The 22,923-nt window shown below is 40.5% G+C and overlaps 1 protein-coding gene across 5 annotated transcripts in view; it reads right to left on the reverse strand.

Moving 5' to 3' along the window:
• Positions 1-8,262: 8,262 nt before the first annotated feature.
• Positions 8,263-22,923, reverse strand: part of ELMOD1 (ELMO domain containing 1) — a 64,397-nt gene continuing 49,736 nt past the window's right edge. For 4 of the 5 annotated variants that reach the window (XM_034758845.1, XM_034758844.1, XM_034758846.1 and 1 more), the window contains 4 exons: positions 22,830-22,853; positions 17,932-17,982; positions 16,465-16,598; positions 8,263-8,931 (listed from right to left, as the gene is read on the reverse strand). In XM_034758845.1, the coding sequence (XP_034614736.1) occupies positions 8,759-8,931; positions 16,465-16,598; positions 17,932-17,982; positions 22,830-22,853 (382 nt within the window). In that variant the 3' untranslated portion in view covers positions 8,263-8,758. The remainder of the gene's footprint in view (positions 8,932-16,464; positions 16,599-17,931; positions 17,983-22,829; positions 22,854-22,923) is intronic. The other variant, XM_034758847.1, reaches the window with a different exon arrangement.

Consider the following 22,923-nt stretch of genomic DNA (forward strand, 5'->3'; position numbering starts at 1 on the left):
TGTGCAGAGACCACAGCGTGTCATGCTGACCAGTACTGTCTCGTTGTTTCCTTGCACCCCCCCATCTGTTGTCTTATACTTAGATCATAAGATCACTGGGGGCAGGAGCTGTCTTTTTACAATGGGTTTCTGGTCCATGACATGGGACCCTACGTGCTACGGTCATACTACTATTAAGAAAAACTAATTGTTAAGGGGAGTGGTCTGGTCTAAGCCAATTCCAACGGGTCTTGCTCTTGGGATTTTTTGGCTGAATTTGTATTTTCTAATGATGGTTATACATTAAGAATATTTTCTCTAGATGAATAAGTAATCATGTGATTGGTATTGCATGTAGCCAGCAGGAGAATGCACACGATCAGTCCTGGTATCTTTCTACAACACCTATTGTTAGAAAAACTCCTCCCTTATATTTTTCAAGTCTTGTATCAACCTTGGACCGTTGCAAAGGAAGGAAAATAATGATTTCTTCATGTTCTTAACCCATATGTTTTAGGGTTGTTTTCTACCTCTGTTTGAATAATTCATCTGATTTTTAGCTGCACTGAGTGGCTAAGACAGTCAAACTGAACATATACATTCTGTATTGTTCTCACCATAGCCCAACGGTTTCATTAGCACAAAATTCCAGCTAATATTTGGCCAAAATCCAATTTAAACTAAAAATATCAAGACATTTAGGCAGATGTAAACCTGTGAAAACTGGGACAGTTCTGTGCAGCAGCATTAAACCATAGCTTGGGACAAGCAGCCAATAAAGAGTTTTCCAAAAGGGCCAGGAGAAGTCTTATTTCATCTGGTACAGAGCCAACTGAGGGCCAGGGGCTTGGGGGGACAGCATTACCTCTCCCTGAAAAAAAGAATGATTTCTGATAAAATTGCCTCCCACAGTCTGATCCTCAATACCCAGATCAGAGTGGCAGATAGATGGGGACGCAAGTTGGTATTTACGTCTCAGCTCACACCTAGAGATTCACAGCCTGCTGGGACAGCCACCTGCACGTCAGCAGCGTTGTCGTCCTTAGAGAGGTACACCAATAAAGCCAAAAGATCAAAACAAAATTACATTTTGAAGCAAGTGCACAGACAAACGATGTTAAATATGCCCACCTTGGGCCAGAATGGAGAACAACTGACAGTGCCTCATAAAATCCATTGCCCATTGTATAATCAAATAAGAGGGCGTGGGGGAAGGGAAAGGGGAAATCACGATTTTGGTGAGCTCTCAACAGTGACGCAAGATCTAGATTCGCCAATCCCAGATCACAGCCACCCAATTCACCACAGTTTATACACACACTCCGTACTCCAAACACTGCAGCAATCCCAATTTACAATGTGCTGAAAATTCCTCACTGGCAAGGCATTGTTCTGGCCAGCATTTCCACTCCACCATCTCCCCTGCAAGGTCTCTTGGGGCAGATGGCACAGCATCTCCCATGTACACCAATCACAGGGGCTCTTTAAATCAGCTGAATGCTCAAACCTATGGTAGAACAACATCCTCCACCTACTTACCTCCACCCTGGGTAACTCTCCAATGCAGCTCTGGTGCAGGAAGAAGCCAAGGGATAGCATGTTCCAAGAGCTAAGGCTCCTTCTGGAGACAAGTATATTTTATTTATGTATACACAAAAATAGCCTGGTGCCAGCAAATGAGTAAAAACTGCATTCCCTTGGAAAAGAAAAGCAATCAAAGAAAAGTGAAAATAACTCCTCTGAGCTAGTGGACAAAATAGTAACAACTTACTAAAACCTGAAGAAAGCTAGAACTCCAAATGAAAGGCTGATACCTAACAGCAATACCTCCCACTCACACATATCATCTATGTAGAGCTATAAGAAAAACAAAGACCTCACACTGTCATAGCTCTGTAGTAGTCAATGTCCTGCAATGCTATAGGAGCCCTGACAACAGCTACAATTCAGAGCACCACAAAATCCATTTAAGTCAAGGGCTTTATGTTGTGGCAGCTGAATTAATCTTGGCATGGTCAGAAAGATGGGAAACCCTCATGCTATTTCACACAGACTTAAGTTAACGTGATGTCACTTATTTTGTATGGCCCTTTCTTCGTCTTCCATCAGTAGCTAGCTCCATGCTTCCATTTCTGCATCACACCACAGTAAACCTTTCAATGCCAGGGCAGTTTTCCCATATCCACACCCAAAAAAGATTGTGTTATGTAACATGAAGCAGTCTGTAATTACCTGCCAGTGCAGAGACAGAGAAAGAAGCCCTCTGGGCACAGACTCCTTTCACAGTGCTGGGGTGCTGCTGTAGAGCGCTTGGCAACAACAGCCTCTGGGATCTCTCTCAGCATCCTCTTTACTCCAGCACTGGTGGCTGGATATAAAAATACATAGGACTTATTTAGCACTTGTGTTAAACTATGGAATCTAAGCTTGGGTAGCTTTAAAAGTGAGATCCTCAACTCAACCAGAAGTTACGGGTTGCCCTGGGCTAAATTCTATAGCCTGTGGTATACAGGAGGGCAGATCAGATGATCACAACAGTCCCTTAAAATCTTTTATTCAAATTGAAGGCACAAAAGCCATAGATACCGAGAAAGATAGGATCTAAGACATCTGATAATAGTAAGTGAAATTAGCATTTCACAGCTAAGGCTTTTCTCTACTCCAGGAGTAAGTGAGATATTTTTAGCACAGCAAAATGAGCCCAATTCTGTTCCCATGGAAGGGAGCAGCAAAAAATGAGACAAACCCATTAGTTGCTTAGATTCTCTGTTTTCTCTCCCTGCTTATGAGAAGCTAGCATCTGGTCAAATGTCTCCTGTAAAGAAGGTTAGACACAACAGACTAGAACACAATAGGGGAGTGCACAGAACTACAAACTTTCAGCCCCAGAAATGAAGCACCAAAGAGGTCAGAAAAATAAAAACACGAATTAATTTAAGTCTAATACAAACACTAGAAAGTAAATCACAGAAAACAAATGGACACCCTCAACTTGAATTTGGACCAGAACTCACCTTTGGCAATTTTTTTTAAACACAAGAAAACCTAAAACCAAGAGGAAAGTTTCCATGATTTCTTATAAACCCTGTTTTCAAATGTATTCTCCAACACTGTATATACTAAACACTATACTACTGGAGGAATTCTGTGCTACTGTGCGCACACAATTAATGAGCCATGCATATTTTAATTTTTTTGCACAGAAAAAAAGCCTCTTCAGAATTGTTGCTGCAGTTCTGCCTTTTGCCTACCAGAGGGTGCTGTGGCAATAGATCACAGCAGCTGCTCCCAGCCAGCTAGGGAAGGGAAAGATACTGCCTTTTTCACTGGGCCTGCCCCTGCAGGCCAGGTCAGGAGACAGGGGGAGACAGACAGCATGGGGTATTGGGGGGGGGGAGGGTCAGACAGGGGCTCATAAAGGTTAATGGAGGAAGGACAGACTAGGGGAGGGTCTGAATGGGAGGAGAAGAGCAGGGCCACATCGGGACAGAGAATGGCTGAGTGAGGGCACAGAGATACATGGGGACAGGGGAAGGGGTACAGGGCCACATGGAGATGGCGGGAGTGGGTGACTGAATGGGGGTGGAGGGACAAGTGAACAGGGGGTGCAAGGACACATGGGGGTGCAAGGACACATGGGGACAGAAGCAGATATGCCTGACTCAATGGAAAAGGCTAGGGGTCAGCCAGGGTCTGCATGGGGGAAGCTCCCTAACAATTCCTCCCCAACCCCCAAAAAAGAAACTGTTCCATACTTTTCCCACCCATACCCAGCAACCCTCCAAGTTCACACTGAGGCTCCTTCCCAGCAATTTACTTCCCTCTCCCTCAGTTCCTCTGTTACCCCTGACTCCCCCACGCCTTTATACTGCTTCTGAGAGGTGCCGGAAATACGGTTCTGTATCGTAGTTTAAATAAATTATTACTCGGAGTTCTATAGTAATATGCCTAGTAAGGAATCTATTTGTCAAAAAACATTTCCTGAATCTTTTTTGTTGTCTCTATTGTTAAAGACATATTTGCTGACAGGTATTTTGAAATAAATTACTAAAAATAATTAAAACTGGTGTGATTATATCGTGTTATTTTGACAAATAACATATGCAGAATTTGGCAGAATTTTAAAATATTGTGTGCAGAATTTTTAATTTTTTGGCGCAGAATTCCCCCGGAGTAACACTGCAACACTGAGAACCTGAAAGTGAAAATGATTATGAACAGAAGCAAAAGAAGCTGCAAGAAATGCCAGGAAAAGAAGCATCATCAGTGAAATGGGAATTGGATTTCAAAATTATTTCAGTCTAATCTAAGAGGTGTTGATATCAAGTCAAGAAATGTGGGTTCACCCCCTCTCCCATGGTGAAGATGCTGGTTCCTTCACCCATGTTTAACACCATCTTATTCTGCAAACTGTCCCACTGACTTCAGCGGGGCAACTTGTAGGGTAAGGAACTACTGAACAGGAATACAGGCAGCAGAATCTGACCCAATACAATTTGACAGAATCCCTTCCAGTGCAACAGAAACCTTTGTCTTTGTCCCGAGATGCTGAGCACCCACAAATCTCATTGGAATCTATGGGAATTTTGACAGTTCAGGATCAGGGCTAAATGCCATTTTCTATAGTTCATATTGTATCTGGAAAAAAGAACATGGTTGATAAAAATTGAGCTGCATGCACAGTGTGGAATTCCACCAGTAAAGTGCTCATGCAGTATCCTTTAGCTAAATACATGTTATAATTTGCTCTGCCAATAGTCTGGCTTCGCCACCCTTCGCTCAGCTAAATTGCCATAATACAATGTGCCATTTAAGCTAAATACTACAAGCAAAATGATTGTTTCTTTGCATCAACAGTACCCCAAGAAGATCTATCTGACCAATTAGTTTTCAAATTATTTCAAGTATTTCCAGGAAAACAGAGGGACAATGTACTCTACATAACTTATTCTTACTAGCAAAAGTGAAGCTAGTGGCTTAGTTGCAGTGCTCAACGCTGATAGACACAGGGACCCAAGGTTAAATTTTTAATCAATTCAATCTCTTGGTCCTATGACTGGCAACAAGGATTAGGAAAGCTACAGGAGTGGCTGGAGATTGCAAGGTATCAACAATCAGAACATTTAGCAAATGGAGCATTTTACTTCTTCAAAGTGTTGCACAAACTTTTTTTTTTTTTTTAAATTATAAGCCATGACCAAGAGTAAGCAACACCCTCATTCTACAGATTGGGAAACACTGAGGTTAAGTGATAGACCCACACAGATTAAGAGGCAAAGGCACAATTCAAACTGGGAAGATCCTGGCTCACATCCAGTGCTCAACCTTCCAGTCATCACTGCCTCTCTGGAACGCTGGTGACAGACTGAGATGAAAAACTCTTCCTGGTTAGAAAGATGGTGGCTCTAAGATCTCAATATTTATCGTTTATATTGTGGTAGCACCTAAAAGGGCACACTTAGGTTGGGACCATTTGTGCACAGCGCTGGGCAAAACATAAAATAAATGATCTCTTCTCAACAAGCTCAGTGGAACGACAGCTGCTGCACCACTTTCAGGGGATGGATGAAGAGGAGCAAGACTGAGCTCGTTTTCTTGCGTGGCAGAATCTGAAGTCAGATCTCAGTAGGAGAAAGCACACAGACTCCCTGAGCCACCCTCTCCTAATAGCTCTCAGCCCATCTTGATGGAGCCACTCTGTGCTGCAGATAGGACAAGAACGAGAAGACCAAGGGTGCTGCCCGTCAAGACTGAGGAAAACGTGGACTGCAAAAATACATAAATAAATAAAATAAAATACACAAAACAAAAATAGTGGGGCTTCTTGGGTGGCAATGGGGAGATAAGGGTCTCCAAGGGAAAAGGAAATTACATGTTTAGCACCATTACATCCATCTCTCTGCAGACTACTTTTTGTTATTGGACCAACTTCTGTTGGTGAGAGACACCAGCTTTTAAGCTTACACAGAGCTCTTCTTCAGGTCTGGGAAACTAACCCAGACCTGAAGAGCTCTAAGCTGAAAAGTTTGTCTCTCTCATTGACCGAAGTTGGTCCAATATAAGACGTTATCTCACCCACCTTGTCACACTAATATCCCGGGACTGACACAGCTACAAAAACACTGCATACCACTCTCTGTAAGATAGCAGAAGTATCATGAAAGCAACTGGGTTATCATTACACTGACACATAACTAGATGTTATTTTCTGAATGTATAGGCAGCAGGCACCTGGAGAAAAGCCATACCACAGTTGTTAAGGTCACACTATTAGGGCTTGTCTTCTCTACTGGGGTAAGTCGACCGAAGTTACGCTACTCAAGCTACGTGAATAACATAGCTGGAGTTGACGTAGCTTAGATTGACTTACCCCGGTGTCTTTATTGCACTGTGTTGATGGGAGATGCTCTCTGGTCGACTTCCCTTACTCTTCTCAGAGCGGTGGAGTACTGGGGTCGACCAGAGAGTGCTCTGCCGTTGATTTAGCGGGTCTTCACTAGACCTGCTGCATCAATTGCAGCAGTGTCGATCTCCCCTTAGTGAAGATCAGCCCTAGAAAGGAAACACCGACCTGGATTTTCTCTTGCAAATTCAGATGTAGATCAAATGTTGTGTCTTCTTTTAAGATCTCAGCAGGCTGCAACTATGTGCAAAACATTGCAGCCTGAATTTGATTGTTTTGATCAATTAATTAAATATGTGGGAGGAGGGAGATGTAACTTTTGATGCTTTACAATTCTAATCCAGACCCTGTTTTAGATGCTTTCTTCAAGTATGAGACAGGAAAAAAAATCATTTAACTATAACGTTGCTGGCATTACATGCATTGTCCTTCCAATACTGTAAGTAATTTCTCTCCAAATCAGTGCTAACCAAGTACCAAAATAATTGAACAAATAAATATCTTATTTCTCCCATTTTCATATACCTGGTGTGCAACAGTGGGTTTTCTGAGTTTCTCTAGTTTCTAAAGTCATTGGGGAAAAATTACGGTCCTCAAAGTCAATGGGAGATTTGCCTATGAAAACAGAGCAGGATGTGGGTGTCTAGCCCTATGTGGGAGACGCGATCCACATTTGTATAAGCTTTGTGAAGCACACGAATGACAGCACCAAAATCTAGAGAGTTTCCTAGAAAAGGCTAATCCCCTCCTTGTTTTTTAAGTGTCTGGTCCAAACTACTTTTACAACACAAATAGACTAATGTGCTTTGGAACAGAACCTGTGAAAAGACTCCCACAGGATCCAATGGGCTTTGGATCAGGCCCATATTGCTTTTCACATTGGCCAGAGAGAGCCGCTGCTGAGATGGTTATGTTCCCTTTCACCCAATGACATCCCTGAAAGCACAGGAACATTCATTTTGATTTACATGCATGTACCTTAGAAATAAAATCCCATGCTGTTTCCCTATTGAGAATGACAGATAATGTATTCATATAATTCACATAGTTGGGCAATACTCAAAATTAATCTCAATACGCAAGTGGTAACACAAACTTCGACTAATAATAAAATTGATTGTTCAGAAGGTAAAAAAATACACAGGGTATGAAATGCCATGGTAAACACTGGTCAATCATAGTGACAGACACCTTTTTTAAAGTAATCAGGGAAACTTGTATGGTTTTCTTCTAACCTTCTAATCAATTATTTCTCTCAGTTCCTGGGAATTGAGTTGACAACACAAAACAAAGTTTTCAATACTTCAATTTCAATACTTCCAAAAAACCACTCCCCTGAACTTTCCAAGCAAAAACATGATCAAATCATGCTGCATTTCAGACATGTGAAATATTAACCCCTTGTGCACAGGAATTTAGATGTGCTAGTGCAGTGGTTCTCAAACTTTTGTACTGGTGATCCCTTCCACATAGCAAGCCTCTGAGTGCGACCTCCCTTATAAATTAAAAACACTTTAAAATATATTTAACACCATTATAAAAGCAGGAGGCAAAGCGGGCTTTGGGGTGGAGGCTGACGGCTCACGACCCCCCCATGTAATAACCTTGTGACCCCCCTGAGGGGTCCCAACCCCCAGTTTGAGAACTCCTGCGCTAGTGGGTGCTGGGTGGCTCCAACCCTATGCAACTTTTTGTAAAGATGGCACCTGAGGTGTTCAGTCATTATGAATATATTTGCTCTTCACTATGAATGCAGCAGTCTTCAGCTCATTTCATATTCATGCAGCTGTGGAGTCCCATGGCAATTCTGCATATTTTAAATAAATTGTTCCCATTGAAGTGCCTCAAACCTCATTAATTTTTCATGAAGCATGTATGAATGCATGGAAAAAATTGGTCTTTAATGTGTTTTTCTGCATTAGATTAAAGTTACATACATTATCTTCTAGATGAAGTCCAAACATGTACTTTGCTTGAAATGTCAGTAGTTATCACAAAACAGATCAATAAGTTAAAAGGCTTTCACAATACAAGATTCAGATAATTATTCCACATATACAAAACACAGCTAGAGAAATACAGTTCTTCAATGCCGAATTATGGGAAAAAAGGTCTAAAAAAATAGAAAACTCTTGATACCTGGACATCAATTCAGAACGTAACACTGCATAATGCCGCAATATGAGCACCCATTTAATGAGAAATCCCCTGGAAAGAGACGTGTAAGGGGATCTAATGTTTATGACAAAAATAGATGAATACTGCACCAAAAGGCATGCATACAATCGCCATGGTCATTCAATATGTTAGTGATAATCTAAAGTGTGACCTAAGAGAAGAGTGAGGCAGTGTTCTCAAATCAAATCAAGTGAATGACTACATGTTGATTAAGCTTTCTGAGGCAGCAAAGTGAGGGCACAAAGCCATGTCTGGATTCTGGAGCTGTTTTAAAATTCGCTTGTGAAATTTCTCTCGCACACGGTTAAACTCCATTATGTCCAGTGGATCTTCTTCAATCCAGAATTTATGGAATTCATGCACCAAATAGCCTAATAAAAAGAATTCAATATTTAAAGAATTAGAACACAGGTAAAGTTGTTCCCTTTAGTTTATAGAATAGCAAGCACTGCAATCAGAAATCATAATGCATATTGTGAGGTAGGTGAAACTAGTACTATTGAAGTCTGATGTATTACAGTATTTAATGAAGTTGTGTTAGTCATACTAAGAAATGAAGCACTACAGCATACAATATTAAAACAAGCTTCTAAGAGGCATCTTCAAATAATTAAAACAAAACAACACATAGATCTGCTAGCAATAGTAATGGAATTACTATAATTTACTTCTTAACAGAAGAAAATGTACTAATTTTATGACACCAAGAGCCCCCATTCAGGAGGACACTTACTCATGTGTTTTAAAGCTTTTCCAAATTAGGATGTTGTCTTGAATTAAGGCCTGAATTTAGAGAAGCACTTTTGAAAGATTACTCAATTGCCTAATGCAAACTTTAAACAAAATTTTTATTGCTACTTATATCAATGAAATGGCCTAATTTTACCAATAAATAACTAAAATAAATCTATCAAATTACCAGATGCAGTTATAGAATTGTTAACTTGTGCCTGGATAAACCAAGTGAAATACAAAATATATTTTAATATTAAACTGCAGGCTATAAGTATTAAGAGATGACAATAAGAATCAGTCTTTACCAAGCATCTTTTGTTTATATTTAATTATTCTCATGCTCAAATATCTATGAAACAACACTTACTCTACATTATAAACAGCCTCTAGGGAAGTGTCTATTATAAAATATTTACTGAACAAGCCTTACACTTAAAAACCATTTAATTTATGAATTGTGAGTTAACATAATTTACTGTCTGAAAGCAACTAGTTACTGGATCTTTGCCAGGAACATTCAGTTTTACACTTGTCTTTCTAAACATGAATAAAGGATTCCACCATATTGGGTTTGCACATAATCGTGGCTAGACAAATGCCAGGGGAAAGAAGTAATTGGTGTTGGCAAACCTCCCTTGTGTAGGGAAAAGGCATGAGATAAACATATACCCTATGATACCTGCCCTGATAAAGGCATTCTTTTTTTTTTTTAAAGCCTTTTTTTTATTCTTTGCTCCCCCTGTGACAATCTGTGATTTCTGCATCACCTTCCCAGCAGTGGTCTGGAGGTACAACATTGTCAACAAACAGCTGTGTCAAGAAATACTATGGGTTGTGTAGTCAAGTTCAGCAAAGCACTTAAGCATGTGCTTGAAGCCAACAGGCCTTACACACAACCTTATGTGCTTTCCTAAATAGGGATGGACTTAAGCATATGCCACGGGCTTTGCTCAATCAGAACTTATTCCGGACACTTTTGTTATGTACTTTATTCCATCTTTGTTTTGATAAACATCTCAGTCTATTCACTCCAAAATGGTAACTTATTGCTAGACTTTACAAGCTACACAGTGGATTCCATTTTATAAACTAAACCATTTTCATGTACTTGGGCAGACAGATTCTCCTCCTGAAGCTGGAAGGTTTTTCTTTGAAGGAAAAACCTAGCTCAGCAAAATAGCTTTAAAAATTATTATTAAAGGGAAATATATTATGGTTGGGCTTCTCACAGACAGATCCGGGCGTTTCAAAGGGATTATTATTTATACAGCATGAGAAGTGGCTTGGTATTCAGCGTGCAGGGTCGTTTTTATTACGTCAAAAGGAATTTCATATTAATTAATGATATAGAATTGAGTGCATTGCTTGTAGTATCAAGAGATTTCAGTGCTGCCCTGGGAATAGTCAGTCAAATTCCGCACTCAGTTACACCCAGGCAAACCCACCAAAGTCCAGGAGGACTGGATGGGTGCAGACGAGAACAGAATTTGGCCCAGTGTTTGAGAGGTCAAATCAGTACAGCTATTGTATTCTTTCACCTAGAAACAGTGTTTGCTGTGCATTGTAATTTTGACTTTCAGATTCAGACATGCAGCCTGCAGGCATTTACTGCAGCCTAATTGTGTTTCAATTTTTCTCAGCTGCATTCAATTAGTTGAAACCTAGGATGACTAAGGTCATGGGGGAAAAGCGTCAGTGTAGCAGGGTAGAATACAGAACTGTGTGAGTGAGTGAAAAAAAAAGTTCATAAGGCTTCCGACTTCCCAAACAACGAGACTGGCATAAGAATAATATATATTTGGCGTGGTCAGTCTGTCAGATATTTGATCATAAAGAAAGCAGCACTCCTTCTCCACATATATCCTGACATTCTTCCCACACACAATCCCACCACGCTGGAACTATTCCAGCCACCCCACATCCCCAGCAGCTCCACCACCTCCCCCAGCAGCATGGGAAGTCTACTCCACCCTGGAATTCTTAGCCCTGTGGTTTTTATCCCACTGCGCAGCATTAAGCCAGGACAGAGGGTGGTAAATGTAATTTCTTAACCCTATTGGGCCTACTCCCAAACTATCTTCATGTCTCGCCAGGGAGCTCCCCTGTTTTTGTAGGCACACAGAGTAGGCAGTGAAATAAGATGGAATTGTAGGGTAGCAGTAAAGATGGGAGAAGAAAGAAGCATCTGCAATGGGATCAACAAGCAGAACAGTGACACCTGGTGGCTGGAGCTGAGCACTGGAGCACAGAAAACAAGCAGTCACCTCCGGAAAGGCATTTCTAAAGTGTAAAAATTACTTAAAACTTTGTGGATGCAGCAACACTGGAGATAACAGATAATGTGAAAACAACGTGAGCCTATCCAAAAGATCCACTCACTCATTCAAAAAACTAAGGCACACTGGCCAAGAAGGGATTTGCAGAAACTGATGACTGGACAGCATCAATGAGAAAGACTCCCAGAGTCCTCAGAGAAAGGGCCTTTGAAACGTTGAAGTATCTGTTCCTCTTTGTTTGGCAAACAACTCATTGTAAACTTACCTTAAACACACACATTCACCTGTAGTCTGCAGAGATTATAGTGGAATCTTTGTATCTGAATGTCACATGACACACAGTAAAAATGTTAGCTCCCCTGAATTTGTGCTAGCCAGCTCCAGTCAGCTGCGACAGCCCAGAATTCATCACAAAACCACACGGGCTGATCCTTGCTGGTGTATGGAGCTTGCCCACAGGGTAATGACTCGTCTTTTACAGTAGCACAGTTTCAAAGAGAGTTAGTGAATATTTGAAGCACTTTACGATTTATTATTTACTGTATCTAACAGCCAGAAGCATGTAAGGCACTTCACAGACATAAAATAAGACCGGTCTCAGTGCCAAAGATCTTATTGTCATCTAACCAAACAACATCAGAAAGGGGGAACAAGCAATACAGTTATTGACACTATTTCCATTCCTTTTGTCTCTGATGATCCTACTTGAGAAAAAAATCTAACACCTTCAACTTCCTCGTTACCAAATGCTTGCTTATATATTTTCCATTTTATTTTCAGCTCCTTCTCATTCTAACCCATGTTTCACACACCCCCCTTTCATCCATTAATTCACTCCCTTTCCTACCCTCACCCATCAGCAGCTACCGACTGCTGCCTACTAGTTAATTCTAGAACTTACTCTTTCATAGTTCAGGCAGACCCTTCTTTAGTTACTTCTGGACCTCCTTTCCCGAATAGAGGGGAATGATCACGTCCCTTGATCTGCTGGCAGTGCTCCTACTTATACAGCCCAAAATGCTGTTAGCCTTCTTGGCAACAAGGGCACACTGTTGACTCATATGCAGCTTCTCGTCCACTGTAACCTCTAGGTCCCTTTCTGCAGAACTGTTGCCTAGGCATTCGGTCCCAAGTCTATAGCAGTTCATGGGATTCTTCCGTCCTAAGTGCAGGACTCTGCACTTGTCCTTGTTGAACCTCATCAGATTGCTTTTGGCCCAATCCTCTAATTTGTCTAGGTCCCTCTGTATCCTATCCCTACCCTCCAGCGTATATACCACTTCTCCCAGTTTAATGTCATCTGCAAACTTGCTAAGGGTGCAATCCACACCATCCTCCAGATCATTAATAAAGATATTGAACAAAACCGGCCCCAGGACCGACCCTTGGGGCCACTTGATACTGGCTGCCAGCTAGACATGGAGCCATTGATCACTACCCGTTGAGCCCGACGATCTAGCCAGCTTTCTATCCACTTTATAGTCCATTCATCCAGCCCATACCTCTCTAACTTGCTGGCAAGAATACTGTGGGAGACCGTATCAAAAGTTTTGCTAAAGTCAAGGAATAACATCCACTGCTTTCCCCTCATCCACAGAGCTAGTTCTCTCATCATAGAAGGCAATTAGGTTAGTAAGGCATGACTTCCCCTTGGTGAATCCATGCTGACTGTTCCTGATCACTTGCCTCTCCTTGAAGTGCTTCAAAATGGATTCCTTGAGGACCTGCTCCATGATTTTTCCAGGGACTGAGGTGAGGCTGATTGGCCTGTAGTTCCCTGGATCCTCCTCCTTCCATTTTTTAAAGATAGGCACTATGTTATTCTTTTTCCAGTCATCTGGGACCTCCCCCCCGATTGCGATGATTTTTCAAAATAATGGCCAATGGCTCTGCAATCACATCCGCCAATTCTTTTAGCACCCTTGGATGCAGCGCATCCGGCCCCGTGAACTTGTGTTCGTCCAGCTTTTCTAAATAGTCCTGAACCACTTCTTTCTCCACAGAAGGCTGGTCACCTCCTCTCCATAATGTGCTGCCCAGTGCAGTAGTCTGGGAGCTGACCTTGTTTGTGAAGACAGAGGCAAAAAAAGCATTGAGTACATTAGCTTTTTCCACATCCTCTGTCACTAGGTTGCCTCCCTCATTCAGTAAGGGGCCCACATTTTCCTTGACTTTCTTCTTGTTGCTAACATACCTGTAGAAACCCTTCTTGTTACTCTTAACATCTTTTGATAGCTGCAACTCCAAGTGTGATTTGGCTTTCCTGATTTCACTCCTGCATGTCTGAGCAATATTTTTATACTCCTCCCTAGTCATTTGTCCAATCTTCCACTTCTTGTAAGCTTCTTTTTTTTGTGTTTAAGATCAGCAAGGATTTCACTGTTAAGCCAAGCTGGTCGCCTGCCATATTTACTGTTCTTGCTACACATCGGGATGGTTTGTTCCTGCAACCTCAATAAGGATTCTTTAAAACACAGCCAGCTCTCCTGGACTCCTTTTCCCCTCATGTTATTCTCCCAGGGGATCCTGACCATCAGTTCCCTGAGGGAGTCAAAGTCTGCTTTTCTGAAGTTCAGGGTCTGTATTCTGCAGCTCTTTTTTCTTCCTTGTGTCAGGATCCTGAACTCCACCATCTCATGGTCACTGCTTCCCGGGTTCCCATCCACTTTTGCTTCCCCTACTAATTCTTCCCTGTTTGTGAGTAGCAGGTCAAGAAGAGCTCTGCCCCTAGTTGGTTCCTCCAGCACTTGCACTAATAAATTGTCCCCTACACTTTCCAAAAACTTCCTGGATTGTCTGTGCACTGCTGTATTGCTCTCCCAGCAGATATCAGGGTGATTCAAGTCCCCCATGAGAACCAGGGCCTGTGATCTAGTAACTTCTGTTAGTTGCCTGAAAAAAGCCTCGTCCACTTCATTCCCCTGGTCTGGTTGTCTATAGCAGATTACACCACGACATCACCCTTGTTGCCACAGTTCTAAACTTAATCCAGAGACTCAGGTTTTTCTACAGTTTCATACTGGAGCTCTGAGCAGACATACTGCTGTCTTACATACAATGCAACTCCCCCACCTTTTCTGCTCTGCCTGTCATTCCTGAACAGTTTATATCCATCCATGACAGTACTCCAGTCATGTGAGTTATCCCACCAAGTCTCTCTTATTCCAATCACATCATAGTTCCTTGACTGTGCCAGGACTTCCAATTCTCCCTGCTTGTTTCCCAGGCTTCTTGCATTTGTGTATAGGCACTGAAGATAAATCGCTGATCATCCTCCTTTCTCAGTATGAGGCAGGAGTCCTCCCCTCTTGCACTCTCCTGCTCGTGCTTCCTCACGGTATCCCACTTCCCCACTTACCTCAGGGCTTTGGTCTCCTTCCCCCGGTAAACCTAGTTTAAAGCCCTCCTCACTAAGTTAGCCAGCCTGCTTGCGAAGATGCTCTTCCCTGTCTTCATTAGGTGGAGCCCGTCTCTGCCTAGCAATCCTTCTTGGAACACCATCCCATAGTCAAAGAATCCAAAGCCTTCTCTCCAACACCACCTGTGTAGCCATTCGTTGACTTCCACGATTCAACGGTCTCTACCCAGGTCTTTTACTTCAACAGGGAGGGTGGACGAGAACATCATTTGTGCCTCAAACTCCTTTACCCTTCTTCCCAGAACCACGTAGTCTGCAGTGATCCACTCAAGGTCATTCTTAGCAGTATCATTAGTGCCCACGTGGAGAAGCAGGAAGGGATAGCAATCCGAGCATTGATGAGGCCTCATCTGGAGTACTGTGTCCAGTTTTGGGTCCCACACTACAAGAAGGATGTGGAAAAATTGGAAAGAGTCCAGCAGAGGGCAACAAAAATGATTAGGGGGCTGGAGCACATGACTTATGAGGAGAGGCTGAGGGAACTGGGATTGTTTAGTCTGCAGAAGAGAAGAATGAGGGGGGATTTGATAGCTGCTTTCAATTACCTGAAAGGAGGTTCCAAAGAGGATGGATCTGTTCTCAGTGGTAGCAGATGACAGAACAAGGAGTAATGGTCTTAAGTTGCAGTGGGGGAGGTTTAGGTTGGATATTAGGAAAAACTTTTTCACTAGGAGGGTGGTGAAGCACCGGAATGGGTTACCTAGGGAGGTGGTGGAATCTCCTTCCTTAGAGGTTTTTAAGGTCAGGCTTGACAAAGCCCTGGCTGGGATGATTTAGTTGGGGATTAGGTCCTACTTTGAGCAGGGGGTTGGACTAGATGATCTCCTGAGGTCTCTTTGAACCCCATGATTCTATGATTCCCCGTACCGTCACTAGGGCCTCCAAACCATTTACAGGATTTCTCATCCTGAAAAGCCCATTTTTTAAGTTCAATTTTCAATTTTTCTTTAAAGCTACAATTCAGATCCTAATCACCAGTGTGCTGAGGTAGTGGAAGGCTGTCCAAAGAGAACAGGATCGCCTATACCATGTGGGTGACATAAGAACTAGGAACATTTACCTCTGAACACTATACTCCTGAAAAAGGTCCAGCTGCCAATGTGTCAGTTCATCACTCCTGTTTACAGTGCTGAATCCCTGCTCTGTAATGTATCTCTATCACAGATGTTCTGCAGGTAAGCACTGAAAAGCCAATATGAGATTATATTAAGAGAGAGGGGTCTGGCTTGGATAGATGGGAAGATTCCTTTTGTACGGCTCTGTCAAATTTTTTTTTCCCTTTTTCCTGAACTCGTTCACCTGTCTGTTTTGCACAACAACCTACACAGTATGCTCCGGGGTCCAAACATCACAAAGATAAAATAATGTTAGGATGATGCCCATCCGTGCTGCACCAATGTTGTTCCATGCAATTCACCAGCCCTGAGTGATTTTAAGAAAGTGTTACTGGTAATGCAAACAAAACAAAAACTTACAGAAAGTCTGTTGGAAATGGGATAACGTCGGAGCCTCTGGAGCAACATTGTAGAAATGGGTCTTCAGCGCACCACTCACAAGCAGGTTGTATGCAAGGTCAGTTATGTTAATGCCAACAATAGCAAACGAGTAGCTGGAAGAAAAGCAAGGAGTAGGATTTATAGGAAATGCTGGTGAAACTAAAAGGCTGGGAGATATAAATGTACCACAGATTTTGTTTTTAAGAATAATGCTTGACTTTGGGTAATTTTCCTCTTATCTGACAAGGTTCTTAGAACAAAATAAATGAGAACAAGAGAAAATATTTATCCTCTTTATTCTGTACATTTTAATGGCAGTGTTACACCTATGATATCTGCCTGTACCACACTGAAAATAATAGTTTCATCATTTTGCTAATCATTTCCACAGAAGCACCATGGAAATATTTCTGTGAAAGAGGAATAAGATCTACTTGTTAACATCTCAGTGTTCTTGAACTCATTGTAGAAAGGGAGTGTTACACATGACACAGTTTTCATTATGATAAGTAATTTGTTACTACTGCCCTGCTACACTTTAAACTACCACCTATATTGTACATACATAGTTACCCCAACAGTTAAGAATGTCAGATTTGGACCAGCATGAGATTAGCAAAACTCTTCCTAGGAGGGTATTACACAGTCTCTTTAAACATATAAAAAGATCCGGTTGAAAAATATGCATAGGCTCCCTGCTCGTCCCAGCAGACACTGGAAATGATAAAAATGGATAAAATATTCTTTGAATGCCCATAGGTTTACTTTGCTGTTGGGAAAAGTCCAGACAACATGTAAATAAATCTCTAGTATAATGATTCAGTTACCTCACTGTAGATCAAAGACCTGTTTGAAATGGAAATGAATTATCTGCATAATGGGACAACATCCTACACAGTCAAGAAAGTGAATGATCAGGGAAGATGAATTTTAATAAGCAGTCAATATGGTCCTTGTGTTAAGAAAAAGGACATTATCCCTTGATTTGTGTTTCTCATTAAACAAAGGAAGTAATACAGTAATGCCAAAATCATGGCTTAGAAATCCCACATCACTTATCCCAGGCCACTCATCCTGTTATTACAGTTGCTGGCAAGTGGCCTGTTCATAAATCACAACTTGTCTATGTCACAGTCAAAAGTGAGACCCCACCTCATGAGGTTTATTCAACCCTTGATATGTGCAGTTATACACAGTCACAAGTAAAGGCTTATTTTAAGAAGTCCTTCCAGTTACTAAGAAGCAATTAGAAAAGTAGTACATTAGCTATAATCACCGTATGGCTAAGATAAGCATAAAATAATAAATGGTGTTGTTAATACTGAAATTTCATTATAAAAAAAACTTTTTAAATTCAATTTTTAAAAAGAACAGATTTTTACATGCACAGCATCAATCAGCATAATTGTGCTTATGTCAACTTATTTTTAAAGATCTTGTACTTACCCAATTGCCTTATCAAACTTTTTCTTCTCCCATTCAGCTTTGCTGAATTGGCTGAAAAAAATGAATTCAGATGTTACCATACACTGCTTTCCAATTTGTTTTATACTGTAATGTTATCTAGCACAGGCTGGGTATTTTAAGTGCAGTTGAGCTGTCTAGAAGTATTTTACTTTGCTTCTATGATTTTGCCGTAGTTTGATCAAACTGGTATAATAGGTTTGAAGTGAGATTAGCTACCTTGACTTATAGCATCATCCATGTATTGTTCTCATCAGTGCAATCTGAAAGGAGGCTGTGGCTATGCTATTCTCCCAGTCAAAATCAATTTATTCTGTATCCTCTTCAAAAAGATGGTCCACCTCAGTTAAACTTGAACGAGTGTTGAAAACTCTACATTTCTTTTAACTTTGATCAAGGATGACTTTAGCCTTTGGTGTTCTTCAAGATATACATGACATGAACCACTTGAAACAAACATGAAAAATAGTACTTCTCCAATAGCGAATGGATAGGGGAAATGTTATCTTAAAAAATATGCTTTTTATTAATCTGAGTAAATTAAAAAGCAGCCATATTTAATGCCTAATTACAAGGAAGTCTAGAGCAGTTTTTAGATGCTTACACATCACTCAACAGACAACTAACAAAGGAACTTCTTTATCTTTCAGGATGTAACTAGGGTTTGACAATGGAAAGATTTCTAGAAAGGGCAATTTGACACAGTTTACAAGTGTCAATTAACTAAGATTTCACTGGCATAGCTGAACTGTATATGCCAAATCCCAATGACATTAATGAGAGTTTTGCCCGAATAAGTACTAAGGAGAATTTTCAGAGTTTGGACCCACTATAGGGAAATATACTTGAGTGCAAACAATACAGTCACATGCCATGTTTAGATTGCACCTGAATTGTGAGAAATCAGACTATATTATACAGTACATACTTCCGTGTACATATCATTTAGAATAATTTTTGCACAATTAGAAAGATCCACATTTAGTCCTCCAAAAGATATTAAAGATATTAGCAGAACAAGGATTCGTGCACACATTCATCAGAATCTGATCTGCTTATCTTCCCAATCGCCAAAACTTTGTTTTCATCTCATGCAATTTGGTGAAAGACTGAAGGGGGTTTATTACTGATCCAGTGAAGGAGACACCACGTTTAAAAGTGTCCACATTTAGTGTCATATTATCATAGTGGAAGGTGGAACAGGCTCAGTGGTGTCTTCAAATGAAGATAACAAATTGCTAAATGAGAAGATAGACCAGTAATACAATTCAATAGAAACAGAAGCAACATTCATCATCATCACATGAACACCAGCACAACCACTAAACAAACACATCAGCAAACACAAAGAGCATCACTAGAAGCATTTTACCCTCTTGTGGATGCTCTTTCAAGGATGGAGCACACATGCTCATATACAGCATTCCAAAAGGTTTCTAAGTAACGTAACATGTAAATGAAGAATACTAATGGAATTCATATTCCCCGTCTCACAAATGGGCCATTGGAATATACATAGTGCTTGCGTAGCTACATTGGTGCAAAATTCCCTAGCATAGAAAGGTTCATAATCCAAATTCAATTTGCCATGTAAACTAATGAAAATTTTAATTAAGATCTTTATTTTTTTTACACTGAAGGACAAAACCATTTAAAAATGAACATAACACCCTGTTTATTAGCAAAGACAAATTTCCTTTCATGAAGATGGTAATGGTAAAAAAAACAAAACAAAAACAAAAAACTGTCCCCCATCCATAGAGTGAGCAATATAAAGATTGGGTAAGACCAACTGGAAATGAAGCAAACTCTGCTAAAAATAAAACAAACTGAACTTAATAAAGAGATTAAAAAGAAGCTGTGTATAATAATAACAAAGATACAAAGCTAAGGTCTGTAGGAAACGGCTCTTTTCAGATTTTGCTAAGATATAAATGTCTTTGGCAACAATATAGTGTGGTCATTTTGAATCAATTTTATCGAACATTAAATATTACTACTGGCTTCCATGCAATAGAAACATTTCCAAGAGAAAGCTCACATTAGGTGTAAAATATTTTTTGCCTTGGGTATAATAATTGGTTCTATGTTTACAATATTGCAAATTAGGAAGTAGTTTTTTTTTTTAAATAGAAATAATTTATAATTTATCGAAATTAACAAACAAAACAAAGCTTTCACAAACTAAGGTGGGTCAGGCCAGGATAGTCTTTAGATGGGAGACTTCTAAGGAAAGTGCTGCAGGAAGTGGTTTTGGCAATTCAATAGCAACACACAATAAATCAATACCAAACCCACGTGCGGAGAGAAAAGCCATGGTTCCGATGAAATATAAAATGAATATCCTAACCAAATTCTCATTGAAGGAGTTACACTTTGGCTACCTAAATACCTCCTCTGCTGCCTTTCACTTCCAGTCCTACACAGCTGTGCTGTGGGACAGACACTGCATTCCATCTAAAGGTGCGCGGATTATTGTCAGTGCCTTACAACACTAACAGCTGGTTTCATCTAGGATTGCTTATTGCAATTTTTCTGAGAACTGAAAATTATTTGGACTACGGCACTCAAAAAGGCATGTTTATGATAAAATTCACATTTGTTTATTATGAAGAGCACTAAGAAGAAGTGGTTTCAGAGTAGCAGCCGTGTTAGTCTGTAACCGCAAAAAAGAACAGGAGTACTTGTGGCCCGGGGCTATCAAAAGTAGAGAGTCTGGAAAAGAGTTTTCCAACTGGTTTGATTTAATGGCTGGCTGAGATCATTTGTTACCACTTCTGACTGGTTAATGCAGCTGACAGGCTGAGATTATTTATTATCTATTTATGATTTTATTTAACACTTCTTAGTGGTTATGGCTGATGGTGATTATGGCTGACATGATTAGGTCCTATGATGGTGTCCCTTGAATAGATATGCGGACAGAGTTGGCACCAGGGTTTGTTGCAGGGTTTGATTCCTGGGTTGGTGTTTTTGTTGTGTGGTGTGTAGTTGCTGGTGAGTATTTGCTTCAAGTTGGGGAGCTGTCTGTAAGCGACCCTGCAACAAACCCCGGCGCCAACTCTGTCCACATATCTATTCAAGGGACACCATCATAGGACCTAATCACATCAGCCACACCATCAGGGGCTCGTTCACCTGCACATCTACCAATGTGATATATGCCATCATGTGCCAGCAATGCCCCTCTGCCATGTACATTGGCCAAACCGGACAGTCTCTATGCAAAAGAATAAATGGACACAAATCAGACATCAGGAATCATAACAGTCAAAAACCAGTAGGAGAACACTTCAATCTCTCTGGTCACTCAATAACAGACCTAAAAGTGGCAATTCTTCAACAAAAAAACTTCAAAAACAGACTCCAACGTGAAACTGCAGAACTGGAATTAATTTGCAAACTGGACGCCATCATATTAGGCCTGAATAAAGACTGGGAATGGTTGGGTCATTACAAAATCTAAACCTATTTTCCCCAATACTAATTTCCCCCTACTGTTACTCACACCTTCTTATCAACTGTCTGAAATGGACCACTCATTACCACTTCAAAAGTTATCTTTCCTGCCTTGGTATCCTGCTGTTAAGTGACTTGTCTCGTTAGACTGACCTCACACTTGGTAAGGCAACACCCATCCTTTCATGTATTTATACCTGCTCCTGTATTTTCCACTTCATGCATCTGGTGAAGTGGGTTCTAGCTCATGAAAGCTTATGCTCAAATAAATTTGTTAGTCTCTAAGGTGCCACAAGGACTCCTCATTATTTTTGCTGATACAGACTAACACAGCTACCACTCTGAAACCTATAACTGCTGTATGGACTCACCTCTCCCCGTTGCTTAAATAAAAATAAATAAGATATAAAAAGACTACTGGCCTAGGAGTCAGGTAGTCTCAAATCCTATTCCTACTGCTGGTTCTGACAGGCCTTAATAATACTTTGTGCTTGCCTTGCATACTACACAAACATTTAATGATGAGATGAATTAAAGGAGACACATGATAGATGTATATAAATTAAGGAACTGCACCGAGAAGTTAATTGATCGCTTCAATTTTCATATTCTCTTACTACAAGAGCAAGGAGACATCCATTGACACAAACAAATTTAAAAATGATAACACGAAGTGATATTTTATGCAGTACATGTGGAACTCATTGTCACAAGGTATTAGAGAGGCCAAGAGCTTAGCAGGACTAAAAAATGGATTCTTTATGTGGATAATGAGAACACAAGGGATAAACATTTTTGTTCTTTTGGGCAACTAACTGCCTGAGCGTTTGGGGAGGAGAGGCAGAAAACTTTCCCTACAGATAGGCTTTTCCATTATTACCCATTAGATTAGCTTCTTGCACCTTCTTCTAATGTATCTGACACTGACCACTGGTATGGCAGTGCTAATGTAGCCAGGTGATCACAATTAAGCAGAATAGCAGACAGTTGACATGAACAACTTGTAAGATTAAAACTGTTAGCCCAAACTATTTGGCAAATACTTCTGACTAGTAAGTCAGGGTCACAGAAGTCTGGAACCGTTTGCATGACCTGAGAATTTTAATTAAAGAGCTAAATTTATCACACATTTCATTTGCAACAAATAATTTGACCAGTTGTAGCTACAATACACAGAATCTGCTTTAAATATGATGAAGCCAGGCTGACATTTGATCTTATATACATCAGCATGTTTAATTGCACCATATTCTTGTACAGCCAGCAAGATTTGGTGACCACTGCAGCATTGAGCTAAAGAAGGGAATACATCAAGTACACCCTTGGAGTATACTTGGATAAATGTTGGGTTTACTCCAAATATGGTTTGATCTTTATTTACATGTAAAATCTTACAAAACTGAAAGGAGAGAAAACAATACCTTAGCTCCTCTTTAGTGACTTCCCTTCATTGTGAAAGACAAGAGAGAATTAAAAAAAAGCACATAAAAAGATAAGTAGCTTAAAATTAAAAGA

This window comes from Trachemys scripta, chromosome 1, assembly GCF_013100865.1.
Source record: "Trachemys scripta elegans isolate TJP31775 chromosome 1, CAS_Tse_1.0, whole genome shotgun sequence".
Lineage (NCBI taxonomy): Eukaryota > Metazoa > Chordata > Testudines > Emydidae > Trachemys > Trachemys scripta.